Consider the following 23,167-nt stretch of genomic DNA (forward strand, 5'->3'; position numbering starts at 1 on the left):
ATCATAAAAGAAAAAAAAAGAAAAATATTTATATAATCTACACTCACTGGATCCATAGGTCCACATAACTTTCTAAATTCTCCTTGAACATTATATTTTTCATCTTTATGTTTTATTTCCATAACAATGCATGGTCCTGATTGTAGTTCTCCTACCATTGCCTAGTGACAATACTTCGTAAAAAACAAACATATTTCTTACAATTAAAAATTAGAATAATTTAATGTAAACATACTGCATAATCAGGGAGAACCCCTTTATAAACTTCTAAAAATTCTTCTGCATCAAATGCATTAACATAAAATTGTTGCACAGCAGTAACAGAGTAACCAGCATTTTGTATATCATCAATAATATCGCCTGAATTAATAAGCAACAAAATATTATGCAGCTTTTGTTAGAAAAAAGTACAGGAGTTTAAAATGTTATCCAATACCAATCAATTTAGCTTGAACTGCATGTGGTTTAATAATAGAGCAAGTACAATTTTCCAATGTTGCTGTATTTGGTGGTCCCTTTTTGCCAGACTTTTGAGAAGGAAAGAAAAATTGTAATTCCTGAGAAAACCAAAATGTTAGATTGATATATCATCAGTTCAGTATAAATATTAAAAAGTAATACAAACTTTTTCTGCTGCTTCTTCATTTTCAGAGCCATGTACTGCATTGTGAATATTATCTTTAGCATAAAGTGCTCTAAGTGAAGATGGAGATTTTAATACAGCTTCTTCTCTATCTTCTGGTCCTATTACTTCATTCCAACGAGTAATTGCATGATCACCTAATAATTCTAAAGCTACAATAGGACCCGAAGTGAGATAATTTACCATATACCTAATCAAAAATACAGAAAATAGAACTTATACTTAACACTTAAAGGTGCATTTAATATTAATTTGTATCTTACGTCTTATTGGTTTCATCCTTATCTTTATAAAATTCTGTTGCTCCTTCCAGAGACAGTTTAACCATTTTGATATTTGCAATGTGAAAATTATTGGCAATTATTCGTTTTAATATTTCTCCTAATTTATCAACAACACTAGGTTTCAACATTGCAAGTGTCCTAAAAAATAAAAAATAATTTAAGAAAGTTAATAAATACAAATTTTTATAATGTTAGAAATAATAATTTACTTTTGCATTTTTGTTTGTAATTTTGTCCGTGTAACACAATCCGCATAATCTGTTATTCTTATGCTTCGTGAAAATATTGTTACAGTAGCACCTACATAAAAATCTTTTGCCTGAATACCTTCGCATTTTGTCCTTCTTAAAAATGTTTTCCTGCTTTTTATATCAAACTGAAAAGTTACACAATCATTAATTTGCAATTTTAAAAGAATTAATATGAGAAAATATTACGTGAAACGTACCAGTTCAACTGTATTATCGGACGGATAATAGTAAAGATAAAACTTCTTTAAAATAGTGGCTATTTTGTCATACCATTCAGCTTCAAAAATATATTTTTCATTATGGTCCACTGACATTATTTCACTTCAATTTATTTACGATTTAATTTACGAATAAAACTTAAGGATCAGTCTCTTTCAAATTATATGAGGTTATATTCGAACTGCATCAGACTGGCTTCATGTCAAAACTATTTATGTACATGATAGAGTGTATTGAAACTGTTGCATCTATTAAACGTTTCTCTAGTCACCGTTGTTATCTATAATAAAATTTAATTACGTTTCTATGACAATATGACAGTAATCAAGGATCAGCTGATAATGTGTAGTGTTTTTTTTTTATCAGTGTTGTTCATTGACAGCAAAAGGTCCTAAAGTGTTACGTTGACTTTCTGACGAGCATTTGCACAATAATAAAACTTTAAATACTGAAGCTAATAGTATCCGGTTTTAGGGCCAGACGATCAATAATTTCCGAGATATTTAACGTTAAAGTTATGGTTTACGTTTATCTTCTAAAGGTTGGCTAACTTTATCAACAGCGAGCGAAATCTGTAGACTGCTGATAAATAGCCTTGACAATGAAACATGTACCGGTAAACCAACTATTGTTCATAATGATGTTAATTGGACCAACTTGGTATATATCATCTAATAAAATTCTTCAACAATTCGTTAATAGGGGAAAAACTTTAATGTTGAAAATCAACTTGCGAACATAATCGCAAGAATGAGAAACTTTACATAAAGGGAATAAATAAATTGCTGGGTACACAAAAACTAATTATAAGTAACGATAAATATTATACCACAGATTAATGAAAGTTTCGTTAAAAAACCTTGATGTATTTTCTTTGAAAGTAAAACAATAGAACTTTTCGATCAATCTAATATGTATTTATTATAGAAGTATAGAATTCTATACTTGGTGTGCGATCATAAGATATCCTGTCCTTTACATTATTCGTAATCTTATTCTATGTTGAATCGGGAACATTGGAAATGACACGTAAATGATAAGGGGGCTCTAGAGCCCCCATGACGTGACAAAAAAATGCATTGGCTGATAGGTCTATTCTGTACTTCGTCTGTGTTATGTGCTGCAACTGATGTTAAGGTGGATTTATATTATTGGTTCAGATACGGGACTATTTCGTTCAGACAAGCATTACTGTATACAGATGGTAATATTGTTACATTTCAGACAGACTAGTCTTCTCGGCAAAAATGTTTTGTTTCGTACGATACGTGACTGAATGCACCGGGGAAAACTGATAGGTTTAAAAATTTTAAAATTATGAATCATGGTGCTAAGGTTGATTCAGAGTCTCTGTGGACATGGACCATGAAAATTTTATTAGATTCACTCGGGCTTTCAAAGATATTTACAAGTGACTTCGAATTCAGATAAGAGTGTTTACGATGCGCACCAAACAATTAATAGAATTAGTAAGAGGATGTAGATTTTTATACGATAAAGAAGACGAAACGTATAGTGACAATGACAAAAAGGAGGATGCCTGGACGGAAATTGGGAGGATTTTAAATGAACCAGGCAAGGATATATCATATTTGACTTTTTCCTTAATTGAACAAACATTATCCACTTGCTCTGACGAGAGATATTTAATTATCACATTGCAAACCTCAATCACAATAACTGAAGTAGCATGCTGTAATTGATAACTGTATTTTATGGTTCTGTATAAATTGCTAAAAACTGATTGCTAAAAATCTGAAAAACAACTTGTATGTTAGCTCTAATTATTATAATACTGATGATAATTAATAACTTCATTTGATTTTTTCAGCTAAACAAGTCAAAAAGCGATGGACTAATTTGAGAGACAGCTACCGAAGAGCTATGAAGAAGAAAAGAGGCAAAAAAAGTGGACAAGCCACACATAAAATAAAGAAGTGGAAATATGAAGATGAGATGTTATTTTTAGACCCATACATCAAAGAAAGGGAAACTGTTACTTCAATACGCACCAGTGATGAATCAAACAATGAACTAGATACCAGCAATACAACTTCAACAGCAGATTCCAATGTAACACAAATACTATTGTCACCTAAAAATTCTGATGTACCACCAGAAATATTAGCTGGAAGGAAAATAAAAGGAGAAACAGAAACAGCATCAACAGTATTGATGAATTACATTCTAAAAAGCAAGAGTGAAAGTCCGGAGCAGCAACAACAAGAGGATGATATAGATTTATTTTTTAAAAGTATAGCATTAACAGTAAAAAAGCTTTCTCCATACACTCAAGCAATAGCTAAAGCCAGAGTTTTTTCCATTATTTCTGCTTTAGAATTAGAAGAACTTTCAAATAAAAATCGTCACCATTCCCCGTCGTATTCATCCCATTCATCGGTCGTTCCGACACCCATTACATCACTCTCTACACTATAACCACTTAGTTTATTTAATTTTGTAATGATATATTACTTAAAGAATGAATGTTTCATGAAAGGAAATGGGTATGGTGTGCATAAGAGAAATGAATAGAGTAAAATGCTGTAAAACAATAGTAGTATATTTAAACATCTTGTAAAATATATTTTGTACAGTTATTAAACAATAAATAATTGATTTTTTTATAAATAATTGTATTTCTTCATTTTTCCTGATATTGAAGACCTTTCCATTAATTTTCAAGTGTTAAATAAAAGTTATAAACAATTTCTAATTAATCCACTGCAGGCAGTTGTTAATTCAATGCGAAATTAATAAATTAAGATGTTTTATCAAATTAAATCATGCAAATTTATTTAATACTTTCAATAATTAGAAACTACTATCTAAATTGTTATTTAACAAAAAACTAATTATTCTATAATTAAAGCACTTGAGAATAAACCAGAAATTGTATTTTACTATCTACATTATTAGTCAGGTTAAAGCAATTAAAAATTGACTATAAGTATCAATTAAATATAATAGGGATAACGAGGAAAACAATAGCGAAGAAAGACAAGGATAACACTAGAGAAATGAGTTTGACAAGGAAAGAAGTGGGGCTAGAGAAGGATAGCACTGGAGTAATGAGTAAGACAAGGAAAGATATAGGGATAGACAAGGACAGAAAATTTGAAAAAGCGAAACTATCGCCATCTAGCGTTTAGTGACGAGAACTACGATTTTTTAATAGGATAACAGGATATAAACAGAGGTATTAGACAAGGATAGCACTAGTGTGCGACAAGGATAGAGAGAAAACGTTTCCTATTGGCTGGCGGGCCGCTGAGCTCCGCCAATCAGGCCCTTAGTCAAGCCGGGCAGGGAAAAATTATTAATAACTTAATAATTAGGATGATTTTATGAACTTTTAGAATTGAAGAATGAAGTATGGACCTTTAGCAACTTTCCCATGAAGTTTTTAGTGCTCTAAACACTTTAGATAATTAGTTATTAACAATTTTAGTAGGTGATGTCGAGAACGACACCGCATTGCTTCAAGTACCTTTACGGTTTTTTAATAATTTCATGGCTTCCTACTAAATTCCCATGCAAGTAACTATGCGCGTCGGGAAGGCAACTCTCTTAGCTATATTCCCATATAATTTTTATTAACATATTCCAATTAGTTCAGGAGTTATTAAAAATTCTTTAGGTGAAAATTATACCCGTCGCATTCAAGCGTAACACATTTTCGTTATTTCAATGGAAACGCAGGACTAATTATGTACTTTCAAGCATGAGGAATGTAGAATGGACCTTTATCTATATTTTGCAATTAGTTTGGTAACCGTAAGTGGTGTGGTTTATTAAATATTAGCAATTGTTTATACTGGAAGCCCCAAGTGGTCTGGTTCATTAGATATTAGCGATTGTTTATATCAGTTCACTATACACGAGTACGATGAAAAGGAGACGCTTCCATATAATATTTAATAACTCCTAAACTAAACCGAATACGTTAATAAAAATTACAAAAGAATGTAGCTAAAGGAGCTGTCTTTCAGACGCAAATAGTTATTTGCACGAGAATTTAGTAGAAAGCTATGAAATTATTGAAAAACCGTAAAAGTGATATACGCGTCGCATTCAAGTGTAACACATTTTCGTTATTTCCATAGAAATGCGTGATTAATTATGCACTTTAAAGGATGTACAATGTAGAATGAACCTTTATCTATATTCTGCAATTAGTTTGGTAACCGTAAGTGGTCTGGTTCATTAGATATTAGCGATTGTTTATATCAGTTCACTATACACGAGTACGATGAAAAGGAGACGCTCCCATATAATATTTAATAACTCCTAAACTAAACCGAATACGTTAATAAAAATTACAAAAGAATGTAGCTAAAGGAGCTGTCTTTCAGACGCATATAGTTATTTGCACGAGAATTTAGTAGAAAGCTATGAAATTATTGAAAAACCGTAAAAGTAATATACGCGTCGCATTCAAGTGTAACACATTTTCGTTACTTCCATAGAAATGCGTGATTAATTATGCACTTTAAAGGATGTAGAATGTAGAATGAACCTTTATCTATATTCTGCAATTAGTTTGGTAACCGTAAGTGGTGTGGTTTATTAAATATTAGCAATTGTTTATAACGGTTGACTATACTCGAATACGATGAATAGGGGACGGTCCCATGTAATATTTAATAACTCCTAAACTAAACCGAATACGTTAATAAAAATTACAAAAGAATGTAGCTAAAGGAGCTGTCTTTCAGACGCATATAGTTATTTGCACGAGAATTTAGTAGAAAGCTATGAAATTATTGAAAAACCGTAAAAGTAATATACGCGTCGCATTCAAGTGTAACACATTTTCGCTACTTCCATAGAAATGCGTGATTAATTATGCACTTTAAAGGATGTAGAATGTAGAATGAACCTTTATCTATATTCTGCAATTAGTTTGGTAACCGTAAGTGGTGTGGTTTATTAAATATTAGCAATTGTTTATAACGGTTGACTATACTCGAATACGATGAATAGGGGACGGTCCCATGTAATATTTAATAACTCCTAAACTAAACCGAATACGTTAATAAAAATTACAAAAGAATGTAGCTAAAGGAGCTGTCTTTCAGACGCATATAGTTATTTGCACGAGAATTTAGTAGAAAGCTATGAAATTATTGAAAAACCGTAAAAGTAATATACGCGTCGCATTCAAGTGTAACACATTTTCGCTACTTCCATAGAAATGCGTGATTAATTATGCACTTTAAAGGATGTAGAATGTAGAATGAACCTTTATCTATATTCTGCAATTAGTTTGGTAACCGTAAGTGGTGTGGTTTATTAAATATTAGCAATTGTTTATAACGGTTGACTATACTCGAATACGATGAATAGGGGACGGTCCCATGTAATATTTAATAACTCCTAAACTAAACCGAATACGTTAATAAAAATTACAAAAGAATGTAGCTAAAGGAGCTGTCTTTCAGACGCATATAGTTATTTGCACGAGAATTTAGTAGAAAGCTATGAAATTATTGAAAAACCGTAAAAGTAATATACGCGTCGCATTCAAGTGTAACACATTTTCGCTACTTCCATAGAAATGCGTGATTAATTATGCACTTTAAAGGATGTAGAATGTAGAATGAACCTTTATCTATATTCTGCAATTAGTTTGGTAACCGTAAGTGGTGTGGTTTATTAAATATTAGCAATTGTTTATAACGGTTGACTATACTCGAATACGATGAATAGGGGACGGTCCCATGTAATATTTAATAACTCCTAAACTAAACCGAATACGTTAATAAAAATTACAAAAGAATGTAGCTAAAGGAGCTGTCTTTCAGACGCATATAGTTATTTGCACGAGAATTTAGTAGAAAGCTATGAAATTATTGAAAAACCGTAAAAGTAATATACGCGTCGCATTCAAGTGTAACACATTTTCGCTACTTCCATAGAAATGCGTGATTAATTATGCACTTTAAAGGATGTAGAATGTAGAATGAACCTTTATCTATATTCTGCAATTAGTTTGGTAACCGTAAGTGGTGTGGTTTATTAAATATTAGCAATTGTTTATAACGGTTGACTATACTCGAATACGATGAATAGGGGACGGTCCCATGTAATATTTAATAACTCCTAAACTAAACCGAATACGTTAATAAAAATTACAAAAGAATGTAGCTAAAGGAGCTGTCTTTCAGACGCATATAGTTATTTGCACGAGAATTTAGTAGAAAGCTATGAAATTATTGAAAAACCGTAAAAGTAATATACGCGTCGCATTCAAGTGTAACACATTTTCGCTACTTCCATAGAAATGCGTGATTAATTATGCACTTTAAAGGATGTAGAATGTAGAATGAACCTTTATCTATATTCTGCAATTAGTTTGGTAACCGTAAGTGGTGTGGTTTATTAAATATTAGCAATTGTTTATAACGGTTGACTATACTCGAATACGATGAATAGGGGACGGTCCCATGTAATATTTAATAACTCCTAAACTAAACCGAATACGTTAATAAAAATTACAAAAGAATGTAGCTAAAGGAGCTGTCTTTCAGACGCATATAGTTATTTGCACGAGAATTTAGTAGAAAGCTATGAAATTATTGAAAAACCGTAAAGATACTTGACGGTATGCGGTATCGTTCCCGACATCACGTACTAAAATTGTTAATAACAAATTATTGAAGAGGTCTGGCGCACTAAAAACTATATGGGAAAGTTGCTAAAGGTCCATACTTCATTCTTCAATTCTAAAAGTTCATAAAATTATCCTAATTATTAAGTTATTAATAATTTTTCCCTGCCCGGCTTGACTAAGGGCCTGATTGGCGGAGCTCAGCGGCCCGCCAGCCAATAGGAAACGTTTTCTCTCTCTCCTTGTCGCACACTAGTGCTATCCTTGTCTAATACCTCTGTTTATATCCTGTTATCCTATTAAAAAATCGTAGTTCTCGTCACTAAACGCTAGATGGCGTTAGTTTCGCTTTTTCAAATTTTCTATCCTTGTCTATCCCTATATCTTTCCTTGTCTTACTCATTACTCCAGTGCTATCCTTCTCTACCCCCACTTCTTTCCTTGTCAAACTCATTTCTCTAGTGTTATCCTTGTTTCTTTCTATCGGTTCCCTTGTCTTACTCATTGTCAAAATGCAGACCCGATTAAAGGTACAATAATAGCATTAATTTAACGTAGTTTAGCAATGAACCATGCAATTTCTTTTTATATATACAGTTTTAATTTAAGAAGTACTTTAATTTGCATTTCCAATGCATAAACGAGACCAAATAGAAAGTTGTAACTTTTAGCGGGTAATTGTTAAATTGAGGTTACGTTTAGATCGAGTTAAGTTTTAACAATTTTTACTTTGCAATTTTTTGGTAATTTTATCCATTTTCTTTATAGTGTTTGTTTTAAATAGCTCTGATTACGTATAATTTATTGATTATCTAATATATTTTATTGTGTGCGATGAATTCTTGCACTTGGAAAGGCATGGAAAAGGCATCAGACAGTGGAGGAAAAATTTAGCAGCAGTCAATAGCTTCTGGTCCAGAACAACGGAAAAGGTGAATCATTCCAAGATTATCGAAGGATCGAGAGTACCATCGAGAGCATCACCGGAAATGAGGTATTATCAAGTTAGTTTATTTATAAAATAGAAATTCGTCAAATTTTCTATTTTCAATAGTAATTATTTTTCGTTAGAGCATTATTGCATGTAGTGCGTAGTTTAAAAAAAGTTAATACTTATAATAAAGTTTTCATTTCTTTAACATTACTTATAGTGTAGAGGTATTATAATAAAGTCTCTATTTTATGTTTAAGTACTTTAATTGCAGAATACTTAATCAGTGTCTCTTGCTAATTAACAATTCAGATGGTAGTTTATAATTATTGAAAGTATTAAATAAAATTGTTGCATGCATTCTCCTTGTGTGAATTACAGATGGTACTCTCAAGCCAACATAGAAATCAAGGAAAGAACTTCAACATCAGAGAAAATGAAGAAATGCAATTATTTATGAAAAAAAAATCAATTATTTATTGTAAGATAACTGTACAAAATGTATAGATACATATGAAAAGAAATACAAATGATTATGAGGCAATAACATTCTCACTCTTTTACAACAACGTCTCACTCTTAGCTTTTACACATTGCAATTTACAATGAAGTTTAATACAAAGGGTACAAAGGAAAATAAAACTCTTCTTATCAGATCAAAAATCATGTCATCCATTGCTGAATAGAAAGAATTACAAGTAAAAATGGATAAGGTACAAAGACAAACAGAGGATTACTGATGTACCGATGAAATTCGTAATTATTAAATAAGTAGCAATGTATAACTATTAAAGATAATGCATTCAATACATTCAAATCTTTGTTTTTTCTCAAAGCACACACACAGTCCGAATTATTTATCTGTCATTATTTCATCAAATTAGTGATTAGTAATTATTTAGGAATTCGGCAGGAAAGTTTGTTTGTTGTCGAGCATATTCGAAAAATCATAAAATTGTTGCCACGTGGGAGCAACAACCGACAACCCATTCGCCAAGTTTACATCCGCAGCGATATCTTTTTCTTTATCTAACACAAAAGGTTATTTTTATTATGCAAGAACTATTTTATAGTTGTCCAGAGAAAACATTTTTACGAATTTTAAAAAGTATTACATTGTTTGAAATTTACATGAGAATGTACATATACACAGGCGGGATTTTTTACAAGTTTAAATTTTACAAATTTTTTAAAAGTTCAATCGTTGTTTTATTTAAATAACAATTCAATTCAAAAATCGTTTGATTACATGTGCACAAACAATACTAAAGAAAATTCATGGGTTCGTTACATGCAAGAAAACGAATTTCATTGTACAGTTGATGCTTTTAGGTACGATGTAATGAAGAATCTTGCGCAAATTGCTTTCATGAGAATTGGTGAAGACTTTTATATACTCTCCAATGATTGGTTGTCGTACTTACTGATCTTTGATTGGTTATATTCAGCCAAATTTAAGTTCAAATAAATGTAGCGGATGTTATTTAACCGCCGTTCAGCTTCTGCGAAGCAAAATAAAACGTCGTTCTTGACAATTTCTGCGAGAATTATAATTAATTCGATTTTATGTTACATACGTAATGAAAGACATACATTCGCACGTTAAATAAGTTCAATGTTCAGACAATATTAGGTAATTTGACGGTAAATTTGTAGACGTGTGACTGCGAGGATTTGATAGTATTATTTTAGGAAAGGTTTGTTTTATTATATTGTTGTTACAATTGTTCGTATATATACTTTTCATCACGAACAATGTATCTTAAAATTTGTATAATCCAATTTTAAGTAATCGAATTCGTATTTATCAAAATGAATTCTTGTAGAATTGATTTGACAATCGTTTTCTAAGTACTTTAAGATAAGGTGTGATTTAAGGAAGCATGTACGGTGAAGATGAATAGATTCGTTTTATAATAATTAAAGAATGTGTTGAAAGTGTTGGTAATGCATGTGTGGGCTATATTGAATTTTTGTAGTATGCAGTTTATTTTTATTATATTTTTATTAACGGAAATAAATATGTTTAGATAAAATCACACTTACCACAGCCAAAAGTCAATTTAACAAAAATTATTAGCACAATGAGAGGTACTACCAAAAAGACTCATCAAAAAACAACAGAGGATCAAAGTATCATGTCACATGAAAGTTCTAGTGGTGTTCCTGATGTGTTGAAAAAGGCAAAGAGTACAATGAACATTAACACAAAGGCTACAAATGAGAAATTGCTTAAACAAAATCTTACCAGATCAAAAACCATGTCATCCATTGCTACTAAAGCTGTGAAAAAGCCAGTTTCTGCAACCACAATGCACGGAGAGGCTAAGAAACCATTTAATAGGCCTGCTGTTAAACCACTTGTTCAACAAAGTGGCACTGCATTAACAAATAAATCTAGTCAGAATACCATTGATAGAAAATTGCAAAATGGTAATGCACCTAAACCTTGTAAGTGGGACATAAAGGGTAGATTGGCTCATACACATGACACATTGTCTGATGTACGACAAAAATATAAAGAAACTGCATCAAAGTACATTGAACTACAAGAACAAGTAAATATGTTACAGGCAAATGAAACTGTGTATACAACAAAAATAGAAGAATATGAAACTAGGAATAAGGTATTAGATAATGAACTAAAAGAATTAGAAGTGGAGTTCAATAAGGTACAAGTACAAGCAGGGGATTTAACTAAACGCCTAAAAGAATCAGAGGATTCCTGTCAGAATGTTTCAAACATATTGGAAACCTTTAAAAAGAAATGCAGTTCTCAAGAAATCTTACTGCAAAAGCATGAATCTGTAATTAAAGATTTAGAGACAAGATTAGAGGCTCAGGTAAAGATTAATGAAAATTTAAATATAACTAAAAATGAGTTACAAGCTTTGATTCATACAATGGATAAAGATCGTAGAGTTTTACATAATGCTATACAAGAACTGAAAGGAAATATCAGAGTTTTCTGCAGGGTGCGTCCTAGGACTCCAAAAGAACTCGACAAAGCGTATGTGTTTCATATATGTTAATGTTTAATTTCCAAATGTAAAAAAATTTTCTAAAAAAGCCATTTATATTACCCACAGGTTGTGTACCATGAATTTTGTAGATGAATGCACTATCGAAATCGGTAAATCTGATGGACCTGAAGGAGCTAGTTGTGGAAAATTGAAAAGAGCTCGACAGGAATTTTCTTTCGATAAAATCTTTCCGCCATCGACTAAACAAGAAACCGTTTTCGAAGAATTAGCCATGCTAGTTCAGTCTGCCTTAGAAGGATATAATGTTTGTGTATTTGCATATGGCCAGACTGGTTCTGGTAAAACGTACACCATGGAAGGTTTACCGGGCACTGATATGGAAGGCATGATACCTAGAACGGTGTGATATATCATAATCAGTATATATTATTTGTCAGTTGTAATACGAAACAGTATGTTTTCGTTATTCTTTCAGGTACGACATATATTCCAAGAAATGAAAGAATTTCAATTGCTTGGCTGGGAATATAAAATAGAAGCCAGTTTCCTTGAAATTTACAACGAGCATATTGTCGATTTACTCGATCCTCAATCAAAAATGCATGAAATCCGAATGGCCGATAGTAAAGGGCGTGATGTATACGTGAGTAATCTCCATCTAGAGGAAATACATAGTCCTGAACAACTGCACGAGTGCCTTTTAACAGCACAACGTAATAGGGCAGTTGCTGCTACTCAGTCAAACGAACGGTATGCTTACATGTTTTGTTTTACAAATACAAATGTAATAGATTCATGAATGGTTGTGAAATTTAATTTTTCAGATCGTCTAGATCGCATTCGGTGGCTAGAATAAAACTTATTGGAAGGCATCAGACGAAAGAAGAGATTTCGATAGGAAATCTGAACTTAGTCGACTTAGCAGGTTCTGAACGATTGAAAGGCGAGGAATGTATTCGAGTGACAGAAACGAAAAATATTAATAAATCGCTGGCGAATCTGGGTAATGTTATTCTCGCTCTTTTGAAGAAACAAGAACATATTCCGTACAGAAACTCAAAGCTTACTCATTTATTAATGCCGTCTCTGGGTGGTAATTCAAAGACTCTGATGCTGTTAAACATATCGCCTCTAGATGAATGTTTCAATGAAACATTGAACTCATTGAGATTTGCTAGCAACGTAAACAACTGTAAAATAGGCACTGTAAAGAGAACGCGAACAATTTCACAAAACTCAGTATAGTTTCATTAACACGTTCTCACCAATCGAGAAAGAAATGTGTCCGCAGAATCTTGGGAGAAGAAGTTCATACAACATAGCCCGAACTTAATGTAAATAGTACATTGTAAAATGAAATACTACTACAAAGAACTCTGTAATTCCATAACACAGCAATACCCCATTGGGTGATTTTTTAATTTACACGCATTTTTATTCGTCGTCCTATAAAAATTGTTTTCATGGGACCAATTTAGGCTGCATTAAAACAATAAGCAATTGCTCTGACAGTGTTCATCGATATGTACCTGAAATGTATGAATGTACAAATTTGTTGTCCTATGCTGAGGAATATAGAATTAAACTATTTTTATATCGTATGATATATTTAAATTTCAAATAAAAACGTTAATACAGATAAGAGTATTTTATTGAAAACTATGCTCGTAAGATAACTATTTATAAGTCAATTTTATACGAATAATATATCTTGCAGATATTTCTAACGTACAGACGAAGTACAGAATTCTACACTTGGTGTGGGATTATAAGATTTAGTTCTATTTCCAACCACTACTAATGTTGTATTCTTATTCTACGTAGAATCGGTAACGTTGGAAACGATACGAAAATGATAAGGGGTCTTGCTGGCCCCCGAGACGTGGGACCAAAAAATACATTAGGTGATAGACCTATGCTATATATCTCGTCTGTTATTACAATCTATCGCTCTAAATCCTTCAATTAGATATTTCTCTCAACGTTTTCGATCGCGCACTCGCAATTAGTCACGAAATTTTGACACGAGATGTTATTAGAATCGATCAAACGTACCTTGGTAACGCGTGGTACAGCTATTTTCGCAATTACACCGTAGAGACAGTTGGATGCGTACGATCGACAAATGCTGGTCACTGCACTGACAGCTGCGGATCAAATGGACCTCTACACAATTCGCGTGTAATATACCTATGGTCACGCACGTCACGTCAATTACGTTTCATAATTAAATCTCGAGTCTTTCGTTTAATCTAGCTAATGTGTCTGAAACACTAGACTCCGGTTATAATTAGAATGTCCACATGAAGTTGTTAAAATTTTTGCTTCGTTACTTTCCGCCAGGTATGCCACTCGAGTGACGCGAATTTCGGTGAAATTAACGCATGTTCTCGAAAACACTATTCTCTGTGCATATACCTTTCGTTCCAGGCCTTGCCTTGGAGTACACGCAGGGTCAAGACGTCAAGACCAAAATGATCGATCTTCTGGATTTGTCTGCTGAGTAATTAAATCTTTTAATATACCTCTATCTTTTAAGAATGTTTTTCTAAGCTTTTTATTTCTTTCGAGGAATTTATATTCCATCGATACTGCCCCTGTTTCATGTCGTAGAAGTATTTCCGGTTGCATTAATAACGGGAAAGTACAAAATATTTCGTCTCTTCTCTTTTTTTACGCAAAAACTTAAGTTACAATATTTCTGTTTATTCATTCTGTTTTACCGATTCAGGAATACTGTTCTTTCATCCCTTTGAAAATTATTCTGTACCAATTAGGTAATTCAAAAGTAATTAAAAATTAAAAAATTCAGAAATAATTATTCGGTTGTTCTAAACGTCAAAACACAGTGTCCATTTCAGACACTGATAAATACAAACATTCCAGTATCACGTCACAGTTACACCGAAACTTGGGGTTGGGTTATTTAAAAAAAGCCACGTAGGTGTATAATTACTTGGCGGGAAGTAGACGAGAGTGTACGTGTCGTTTTGCAGAACGGACATAAGAGCATTAGCGGAGAGCATAAAAGCAGCCGAGCCCGTAATAACCGAAAATGTAATGGAGCAGTTAGTGGAGACCCTGCAGAAGTTGCAGGCCAAAGTTTGCGACACAAACACGAAGCGCTACTACAAATACAAAACGTTGCATACCCATCTTCTGCCTCTTACGAATGTCGCGTTCGATAAACTAGGTAAAAGGTACCTTCCGAATAAGATTCTTCGAGTACTCTTACAATTTTAATTCCATCCTACGTCGTCACTCTTATTCTACTATACTCCATCAAGTAACTTGAAAATACACTGCTTGCAAAAAAAAAGAAAGAAATTGCAACACTTTAATCCTTGTTTTGGGCAAATGGTAACCATTTCTACATTTTCCTTTAACAATTTTTAGTATCGTCAAATCACTATTTCGACATTTTGACGTCAATATACGTTTTCGAGATAAAAATTTATGCAAATAATATTAAAAATGAAATTGCACAAATCTGAAATTTGCATATACTTTGTTTGGGACATTGAAAGGGAAAAATGATTGAAATTTGGTTGAAAAAGGTATTGTTTATTAAAAAAACGGTCATTTTTTTTTTTTTTAACTAAAATAGTAATAATGGTACTTGTTGTAAAATTTTATCGCAAAGGTATCTCTTTATTTGAAAGAGAAGCATTTTTGCAACTGTATTCATATTACCTTTTTCATCCTTAAAGTAAGCGGAACAAGCTTCTAAAGTTTGACCATCTATTTCAGAATTACTGTGTACATTCTCTGAAAAGTTTTTCTAAAGAGAATAGCTTCTTTGTCATCTGGGGATTGTAGATATAAATTTCTCGCCAAGTTTCCAACAAATTAGTATACAAAATTGCTTTCTTTTTTAATTGCATCGAAGAGTGTATATAAAGCATTAAAACTTCATCCTTTTTCCTTACTTTCCAAATCACACAATTGTTCAGCTTTGTAATTTACACAACTACAATTTTTCACATTTTAATTTGTATTACAATATTATTTATACATGTCATATAACAATTTTTTTTCTTTTTTTCAAAAATATCTCAAATATCAGACTTTTCACAAACACATCTCAAATAAATTAATTTCATTTACATAAAACAATCTCTTACTTAATACAATGTAAATATACTCCTTTCTTTATTTGGCTTATCGATTATCCTTCTGCTGTTACGAGTGAAAGGAACTTTCTTCAACAGATGCCTGACAGGCAGCTATGACCGAACATGTAAAGTTTGGGACATTGACAATGGAACGGAGCTTCTTACTCTCGAAGGCCATCAGAATGCGGTGTACACCGTGTCCTTCAACAACACAACTTCGTACGTCTCCTTTGAGCACTGCTCGTGCATGCATGTACAGGGCGCTTCGTGTGAAACAGGCCACCTAAGTATCTTCTCTATCTGTGATAATACGAGAAATATTTCTCACGTAATTTAAATGGTTTCAAAGATGGCAGAAAAATTTATTTGATGGAAAAAATGACAAAATTGAATGTAAATCTCACCTTTGACTTCAAATTTTGGTATCCAACCTCATTTCAAGACCATACTCGTATTATACATGGATGAGTGCACAGTAATGTTAGCTATAACATACAACAGGAAAAATTATGTGCATGTTATGTGCAAAAAATGACATTTACAAAAAAACATTTCTTCCTTTTATCCTGATCGTTAGATACTATAATTCTACTCGAAAATTAATTCTTTGCAAAGTCCTCTTTCAACCCTCCCGACGTAACAACCCCACGTTTACATTTTAGAGACAAAATCCTAACTGGTTCGTTCGACAAAACTGCAAAGGTTTGGTGCTCTCGAATAGGTCACTGCCTGCAAACAATGTGGGGTCACGATGCTCAAGTAGTTGTCGCAAAATTCTCACCTAACAATAGCAAAGTTGCCACAGGTTCGATGGATATGACGTCGAAAATTTTTCAACTAGCCACCGGTATCTATCTACCTATATTTAAACAAATTATATTAAAATTCGTATCTTAACCCTTTCGCTGCAACAGAGTTTCATACCCAACGTGTGTGAGACAGACGATAAATTTTTAACCACGGCTGTAAGATTTGTTGTTTCATCCGCACAGTTTTAAAATTCGGTTTCTTAAATTAAGATGGAAACGCGTAAAGGATCGAATTAAGGTGGAAGTGCACCAAAGAGATTTCAACAGTATAGTACCAGGAAATTTTCAAAACAGTCAATTCAAAGCAGTGAAAGGGTTAAAAGCGTAAAGAATGTTATTAAAGTTTATAGATCCATTTTAATTTATAAATAATTCACAAAATTCGGAAACTACGTTAATGGAGAAACTTGCTTTCGGGAGATCTAAAGAGGTGAAGGGAGAGACACCAAAGCGTGTCGGAGTGAATTCACTTTAGGGGAGGCATTAAGGTCATTTAAAGGTCAGTTTGATTTTTTAAATCGCAAGTGTCATATCCTTTTCTACACACGAAACGATAAAGTACGATAAGACGAGCTCAACGACCTCAAATGTTGCATGATTTTATTGGAAAAAAAAAAAAAAAATTCTGCACACTTTAATGTCCACTCTTCACACTCTTTAATATCTTCCGAAAGCAAGTTTTTCAATTCGAAGTACTTTCCTGTGGAACATGTAGCTATATAAAAGTCTAAATAAAGTTCAAGTAATTAAATATCATTTTAAGGAGAAATTAGAATTATTACTTTTGGACTTTTCAAATGTAAAATTTGAATATTAATTTCATAGGTGACGAAATGGGAACGCTAAGGGGTCACACGGCAGAAATAGTCGCTCTACATTTCAATAACGATGGAAGTCAAATAATAACAGGCTCGTTCGACGGTACTGTCAGTGTTTGGGACACAAGGACATTTGGGTGAATTATGACTCTTAATTTCACTTTGAATTTCGTAACTCTTAGTTACGAACGTACGTTACTTGACTGTTTTTCTTTTTGCTCGTTTTCGAAATCTTTGATCGTTCTGAGATTCAAGTTTGATAAGATTACTGATGTTCCTTTATTCCATCTGTTTGTTCTTTTCTTAGCCGTACAAGCGTGTTGATCGGTCATCGATCAGAACTGTCGAACTGCGTCTACAATTTCGACTGCTCGTTAATCGCCTCGTCGTCGATGGACAAAACGGTCAAAGTCTGGGACACGAGGATGAACTCCTGCTTGGCCACTCTGCGAGAACACGAGGACGAGGTACTCGACGTGACCTTCGACAATAACGGGAAAAAGTTGGCGACCGCGAGCAGTGACACTACCGCTCGTGTTTGGGATGTGAGCACCAATTTTCAGCAGTTGGCATTGATGAAAGGTCACCGGGAAGAAGTTTCGAAAGGTGAACAGATCTTGTTGGAAATACATTGACAATCGTGATTTATTTTGTCTGTCATTGAATATTAGGTTTTGTAAAAAATTTGAGGTTTATTTTCCTGTTAGATCAGGCAAGTGTACTGAAACCATGTTACATTAATTTTTTTAACAAGAACACTTCCGTTTGTAAGTATTGGGATTTTTACCGAATGTGAAGAGTACTGAAATCTACTGAAATCTGTTAAACTCTGCCGAAGTCTACCAAAATTAACCAAAATCTACCAAAATTTTTTGAAATCTATTAAATTCTGCTCAAGTCTATCAAAATCTACTGAAATCTTCTGAAATTTACCAAAATCTACCAAAATCTACTGAATTCTATTCAAATCTACCAAAATTTACTGAAATCTTCTGAAATCTATTAAATTCTGCTAAAATCTACCTGTTGAAAAAAAGAAAAATATTTTTTAATTGCTTAAATCCAATGAGAAAATTTGATTCAGTCTGTTTCAGTCCAAGTAGTCAACACCTGTTAACATCATCCTCAGACGGAACGTCGAAATTATGGTCTGTGAAGAGTGGCTGTTGTATACAAGTACTTGATGGTCATACAGACGACGTTTTCAGCTGTGCTTTTTCGTATGATGGCGATACTATTATCACCGCGAGCAAGGATAACACTTGCATGATTTGGAGGTGACTCGATTGGTTTCGAGTGTGCCCTTAGCTCTTTCTTGTTGCTCTGTTCATTGTTTATGTTGTATACTTTTACGCGATTTGATTATTATTTACGTTGCAAAACAGACACTGCGTGTGTTTTGAAAGATTTTTTTTTATTATTGTTCGAGGAGCAATTTTAAGTTGTGAGTATTACAACATAAATATCATTGATTTAGCTGTTAATACGAGCAGGATTTTTAACGAAGACTCGATAAATCAATAAAACGAATTACAAATTTCTTCGAAATTGCCATTTGAAGTTTTGTCAAATTTAACACATTAATAATTAAAAAATAGGAGATTAAAATTATAGCAGTATCAATCGATATATAATAATAAAGAAACTAATAAAGTAATTTGTTAAATGTTGTAAATAGAAGCACATACGTAGGAAAATTATAAAATATTATAATATACAATACCTACTGTTCAATTTTAAGAATTTCGATATTTTGAATTAAATTACGTTAGGAAAACAAAATGTTTGTAGAAGTATTAGAGTACCAATTTTTAAATGAATATTCTTCACTTAAATAAATTAACACATAATGTAAGACGATAATTACGTGCAACGCAGAAAACAATATTTAATCGTCTAAAAAACGAAATGACTCTTTGTTTCCATAACTTTGATACCGAAATTACCGAGAAAAATGAACGTAATTAATTTACTTGGGAACTCTGCCTGAATAATGCATAAAAACGCTTGCATGAATAATGGAGTGGCATAAAACATAATATAAAGGAAATTTAAACGATCAATTTAATGCTCGTACTGAATCATATTTATCGTTACTCGATCTAATAATACGTCGAATAATTGCCACCAATGAAAATTATTTTCTTACATTTTTCAAATGCAAACTGATTGAAATGCTTTCCCTTCTAATTCATCAAAGAATAATAATCCCAAATGTGAATTCAAACTTCATTTTCTTAACGGGGAAAATTGCAAAATTTTGCATAAATATATCTGGTATTTTAAATACCATAAGAATTATTGATAAGGTAATTATTACATAATTAATTATTAATAATGATTGTATACTGTAGCAGTTACTATGTATGTATATAATATTTACAGCACTTTATATTTATGAATGCAACATTCATAACGTTACAAATATAAGATTTAACATATTTTCAAAATGTAATGCAATATAATTATTGATAAAATATCAAAGTAAAGTCAATATGTCCACCGATCACAACGCAATATGTATCTCCACGAACAACCCCGAATTAACCCTTTCGTGACCAGTAGAATTCATATTTTCCAGTTGAATATTCTAACAAAAATTAATCTTAATTCAGTGATTACACTAAATTAAGGCCAATAATTTACGCGATGAACTGTAGATAAATAATAGATTTAAAAAAATAACAATTTGGTAACGAAAGGGTTAAACGCGATACGCAAAAATGATATTTATTAGAAACGTTTTTTAGAATGGAACTAAGGAGTGTTTTATTAGCAAACACGTAAGAATACTTGGTAGAACGTGTAATTAAAAGTTGCCGCTTAAAAGCTACAATTAAACCTCGGCTGGCATTTCGCTGCAATTAAAGCAGTGTCACATCTGAAAAATTGCGTAACTTTGCACGTAGCATTATCAATATAATTAAGTGGCAGTAAGAAGACAGTTTAATGTTCCATAATTTCGCCATTATGCGATACTTCGAACCTGACCAGTTGTAATCCTTTTACAAAACAAACGGTTATGCGAGCATTTTTATTTCGCGCATGATCATACTTGGAACATTTGAAATTATCACTTTATAACGAAAGAGAATTTACAGAGTCATTTAAATTAAATGTAATGGAAATTGCGATTAAAATTTTTTGGTGGTTTTTGTTTTTATCTGTAATGTCCCACGTGTATCTGGGACATTAAACCAACGAAAAAATAGCCAGTTTGATAATTTTGAACGTGCGTGTTTTGAAACTGTGCCAAGTATGACCATTCCAAATTTAACGGGTGTTCTAACTTTTGTAACAACATTAAGATAAATCCGACTTCGTTGTACCGGGTGTAGGTCATTTCTAAATTGGCATAATACTTTGTGATCTCATTCCGTATGCGAATTTATGAAAATAAATTGTAAATTTATAACTACCAATTAAAATTTATGATAAAAAAAAAACAGAAATTTATTATGAATTAAAATAAAATATTTTTTTAAGTTTTATGATATAAGTTGCGAGGTTCATGTAGCATAAATTACAAGACTACGTGAAATTTACGAATATAACATGTATGGTATAATTACTGTGTTAATAATTACAGTAGAGGAATTTATAAAAAATTCATAACGTTTGTTTAACGAGTTTTGTTCTTCTATTGTAAACATGTTTGACAATGACGTCATCACACACTGATACGAAGTGTGTGTGTAAGTGTACGTTGTTTAAATGAAATTTGTGGAATATTTATATTATGCAAATAACGGTATAATGTATACTTCTGAAAACTGATAAACTGCTTTCGAATATATTCACATATGCAAATAAGAAGAATTGTAAAGGATAAAATATATTTAAAAATGATCAAAAAGTTGGAGGAGACAAAAAATTATTTCACAGTTAAATTTAACTCTGAAACAGAGATTAACATTTGCAAGCAAATTTCGAATATTTTCATTTCCAGAATTATTCAATTAAATTCCGCACTTACTCCTAAATTTCCATAAGTTATCGAATCGCACATTCACGGTATTAGCATAACGAAAACGATAAGAAAACGTCGAAAAGAAGACTACACAAACGATATAAATACAAAATTATTTAATTAAAGCCGTCTGCACTTAAAAGAAAAGTACCAAATACCAAAATATTTCAATTACCAGTGGCCAAAAGCAACACAATTCTTGTCACACTTGGCGCTTAACGTGTTGATCATTTGCTCCACATTCACGAATAAAGGACCTAATCACACGTTACCAACATCATCGTCGTCTTATCGACGGAATACCAAATATCAGGAAAAGTATCTATTGGTGGGGAGAGCTACCTTGAAAGTGTCGTTCACGATTGTATACTTATGCGAACAAGCTGGCTACTGTCTCTCAGTTGGTGTTCTCTAGTCATTCTGTACAGTTCGAGTTGTTGCCAATTTAACATCTCTAAGGACGTATCACTTTTCTCACACATTTTCCTCTGCCGCAGGACAAGGTTGCTAATCGAATAACCTTGTATAGCTTGACAAAAAGTTTCTCTTCTAAACGCATATAGACTTTCGTTTGAACTTTCTACCAATGTAACAGTTCTTACCAGTAACTCGTCGTTTATATCGTCACTTATCACGTTCACAGATGTCGAAAATAAGGTGAAAAGTTGACAATCATTGATCGAACGAAACGAAGTAATTACAGTGAAGAATATTGTTACTTTGAATTGCGTTCCATCAATCATCTCGAACTGTGTTTCAGTTGTAAAAGAAAATTTTATACGACAGTGTATCATTGATTGGGAAGAGTATAAAGAAGAGAGGGAGGGAGGGATAGATTCTTGTGTGAACCTTGCCTTCGAATAGTTAGTTTTGTGTAAAGAAATGGCGTGTCGTTCGTGTGGTCGTACTTCAAGGTTGACCAATTGATCTGGAAGTTTGTGAAAGATTCCTGGAATCTTGTTTGTGGAAGATAATTAATTGATTAATTAGAAATTTTCTTAATAATTATCTGATATATTAATATAAAAAAATAATGCTCTGTTCAAAAAAATATTAGTTAGAATTCATACTTGAATTTAGAATTGATTTATTCAAATGTGAAGAGTTTCAGATGTCAGGAATGTGATGCAGAATAAAGAACCTAATTAGTAGCATTTGGGTAATTTTCAATCGTATTTTAAGCTTTGTTTGATAATACCTGCTATCTGAGACTTTTATCAGTGGCAGCTTGTTATCAGTGATGCATTATCGTTAGGACTTAAAATTCAAATTGTATCTCGTTCGTGCAGTTTAAGAAATTAATCTTAGGCAACGGAAAATATGATAAATAAATTAGTAGAATGGTTCAAGTATAATTCGAACATTCGTCGAATGAAAATGGAATAATTATAAAATAAAGTAGTCGTTACTTATATTTTCATACTTATAATTTGCAAAGTTGTCATTAAAAATATTTTGATTTGATAATATTTTCAAAAAATATATACAGCGTTTATTCGCCGTTTTATTAAAAGTATTTTTAGCCGCGTA

The 23,167-nt window shown here is 32.3% G+C and overlaps 4 protein-coding genes and 1 long non-coding RNA gene across 5 annotated transcripts in view; 4 read left to right on the forward strand and 1 right to left on the reverse strand.

Annotated features, from left to right (window-relative positions):
* LOC108572433 (nucleoside diphosphate kinase 7) overlaps window positions 1–1,492 on the reverse strand; it is a 2,065-nt gene extending 573 nt beyond the window's left edge. The window contains exons 1-7 of the mRNA XM_017934672.1: window positions 1,376–1,492; window positions 1,137–1,303; window positions 907–1,065; window positions 626–833; window positions 437–557; window positions 236–360; window positions 48–161 (exon numbers count right to left, since the gene is read on the reverse strand). Coding sequence (XP_017790161.1) covers window positions 48–161; window positions 236–360; window positions 437–557; window positions 626–833; window positions 907–1,065; window positions 1,137–1,303; window positions 1,376–1,492 — 1,011 coding nt within the window. The remainder of the gene's footprint in view (window positions 1–47; window positions 162–235; window positions 361–436; window positions 558–625; window positions 834–906; window positions 1,066–1,136; window positions 1,304–1,375) is intronic.
* Window positions 1,493–2,600: 1,108 nt separating this feature from the next.
* Window positions 2,601–3,836, forward strand: LOC108572286. Its single transcript, XM_017934486.1, has 2 exons — window positions 2,601–2,972; window positions 3,229–3,836. The coding sequence occupies exons 1-2, from the start codon at window positions 2,840–2,842 to the stop codon at window positions 3,834–3,836; spliced, it is 741 nt and encodes a 246-aa protein (XP_017789975.1). The 5' UTR covers window positions 2,601–2,839.
* Window positions 3,837–8,496: 4,660 nt separating this feature from the next.
* LOC108572475 lies at window positions 8,497–9,401 on the forward strand. Its single transcript, XR_001891388.1, has 3 exons — window positions 8,497–8,540; window positions 8,867–9,004; window positions 9,323–9,401. It is a non-coding gene; the product is annotated as an uncharacterized LOC108572475 (long non-coding RNA).
* Window positions 9,402–9,645: 244 nt separating this feature from the next.
* LOC108572287 (protein claret segregational-like) lies at window positions 9,646–13,170 on the forward strand. Its single transcript, XM_017934487.1, has 5 exons — window positions 9,646–9,654; window positions 10,972–11,951; window positions 12,031–12,325; window positions 12,401–12,675; window positions 12,750–13,170. The coding sequence occupies exons 1-5, from the start codon at window positions 9,646–9,648 to the stop codon at window positions 13,168–13,170; spliced, it is 1,980 nt and encodes a 659-aa protein (XP_017789976.1).
* A 1,058-nt stretch (window positions 13,171–14,228) lies between these two features.
* Window positions 14,229–18,948, forward strand: LOC108572470 (dynein assembly factor with WDR repeat domains 1-like). The gene is made up of 9 exons (XM_017934711.1): window positions 14,229–14,268; window positions 14,356–14,428; window positions 14,922–15,125; window positions 16,137–16,259; window positions 16,703–16,887; window positions 17,675–17,804; window positions 17,975–18,273; window positions 18,380–18,383; window positions 18,762–18,948. The coding sequence occupies exons 1-9, from the start codon at window positions 14,229–14,231 to the stop codon at window positions 18,946–18,948; spliced, it is 1,245 nt and encodes a 414-aa protein (XP_017790200.1).
* Window positions 18,949–23,167: the final 4,219 nt, after the last annotated feature.

This window comes from Habropoda laboriosa, unplaced genomic scaffold (genome assembly GCF_001263275.1).
Source record: "Habropoda laboriosa isolate 0110345459 unplaced genomic scaffold, ASM126327v1 scaffold65, whole genome shotgun sequence".
Lineage (NCBI taxonomy): Eukaryota > Metazoa > Arthropoda > Insecta > Hymenoptera > Apidae > Habropoda > Habropoda laboriosa.

Excerpts from the sequence above, each read along its gene's own strand:
- LOC108572286 (XM_017934486.1), top strand. The coding sequence starts at position 2,840 with ATGCGCACCAAACAATTAATAGAATTAGTAAGAGGATGTAGATTTTTA. Across the intron at positions 2,973-3,228 it reads GAGGATTTTAAATGAACCAG|CTAAACAAGTCAAAAAGCGA; the intron begins GCAAGGATATAT and ends TGATTTTTTCAG.
- LOC108572287 (XM_017934487.1), top strand. Across the intron at positions 11,952-12,030 it reads CCAAAAGAACTCGACAAAGC|GTTGTGTACCATGAATTTTG; the intron begins GTATGTGTTTCA and ends TATTACCCACAG. Across the intron at positions 12,676-12,749 it reads GCTACTCAGTCAAACGAACG|ATCGTCTAGATCGCATTCGG; the intron begins GTATGCTTACAT and ends TTAATTTTTCAG.
- LOC108572470 (XM_017934711.1), top strand. The coding sequence starts at position 14,229 with ATGAAGTTGTTAAAATTTTTGCTTCGTTACTTTCCGCCAG. Across the intron at positions 15,126-16,136 it reads TTCGATAAACTAGGTAAAAG|ATGCCTGACAGGCAGCTATG; the intron begins GTACCTTCCGAA and ends TTTCTTCAACAG. Across the intron at positions 16,888-17,674 it reads AATTTTTCAACTAGCCACCG|GTGACGAAATGGGAACGCTA; the intron begins GTATCTATCTAC and ends TTAATTTCATAG.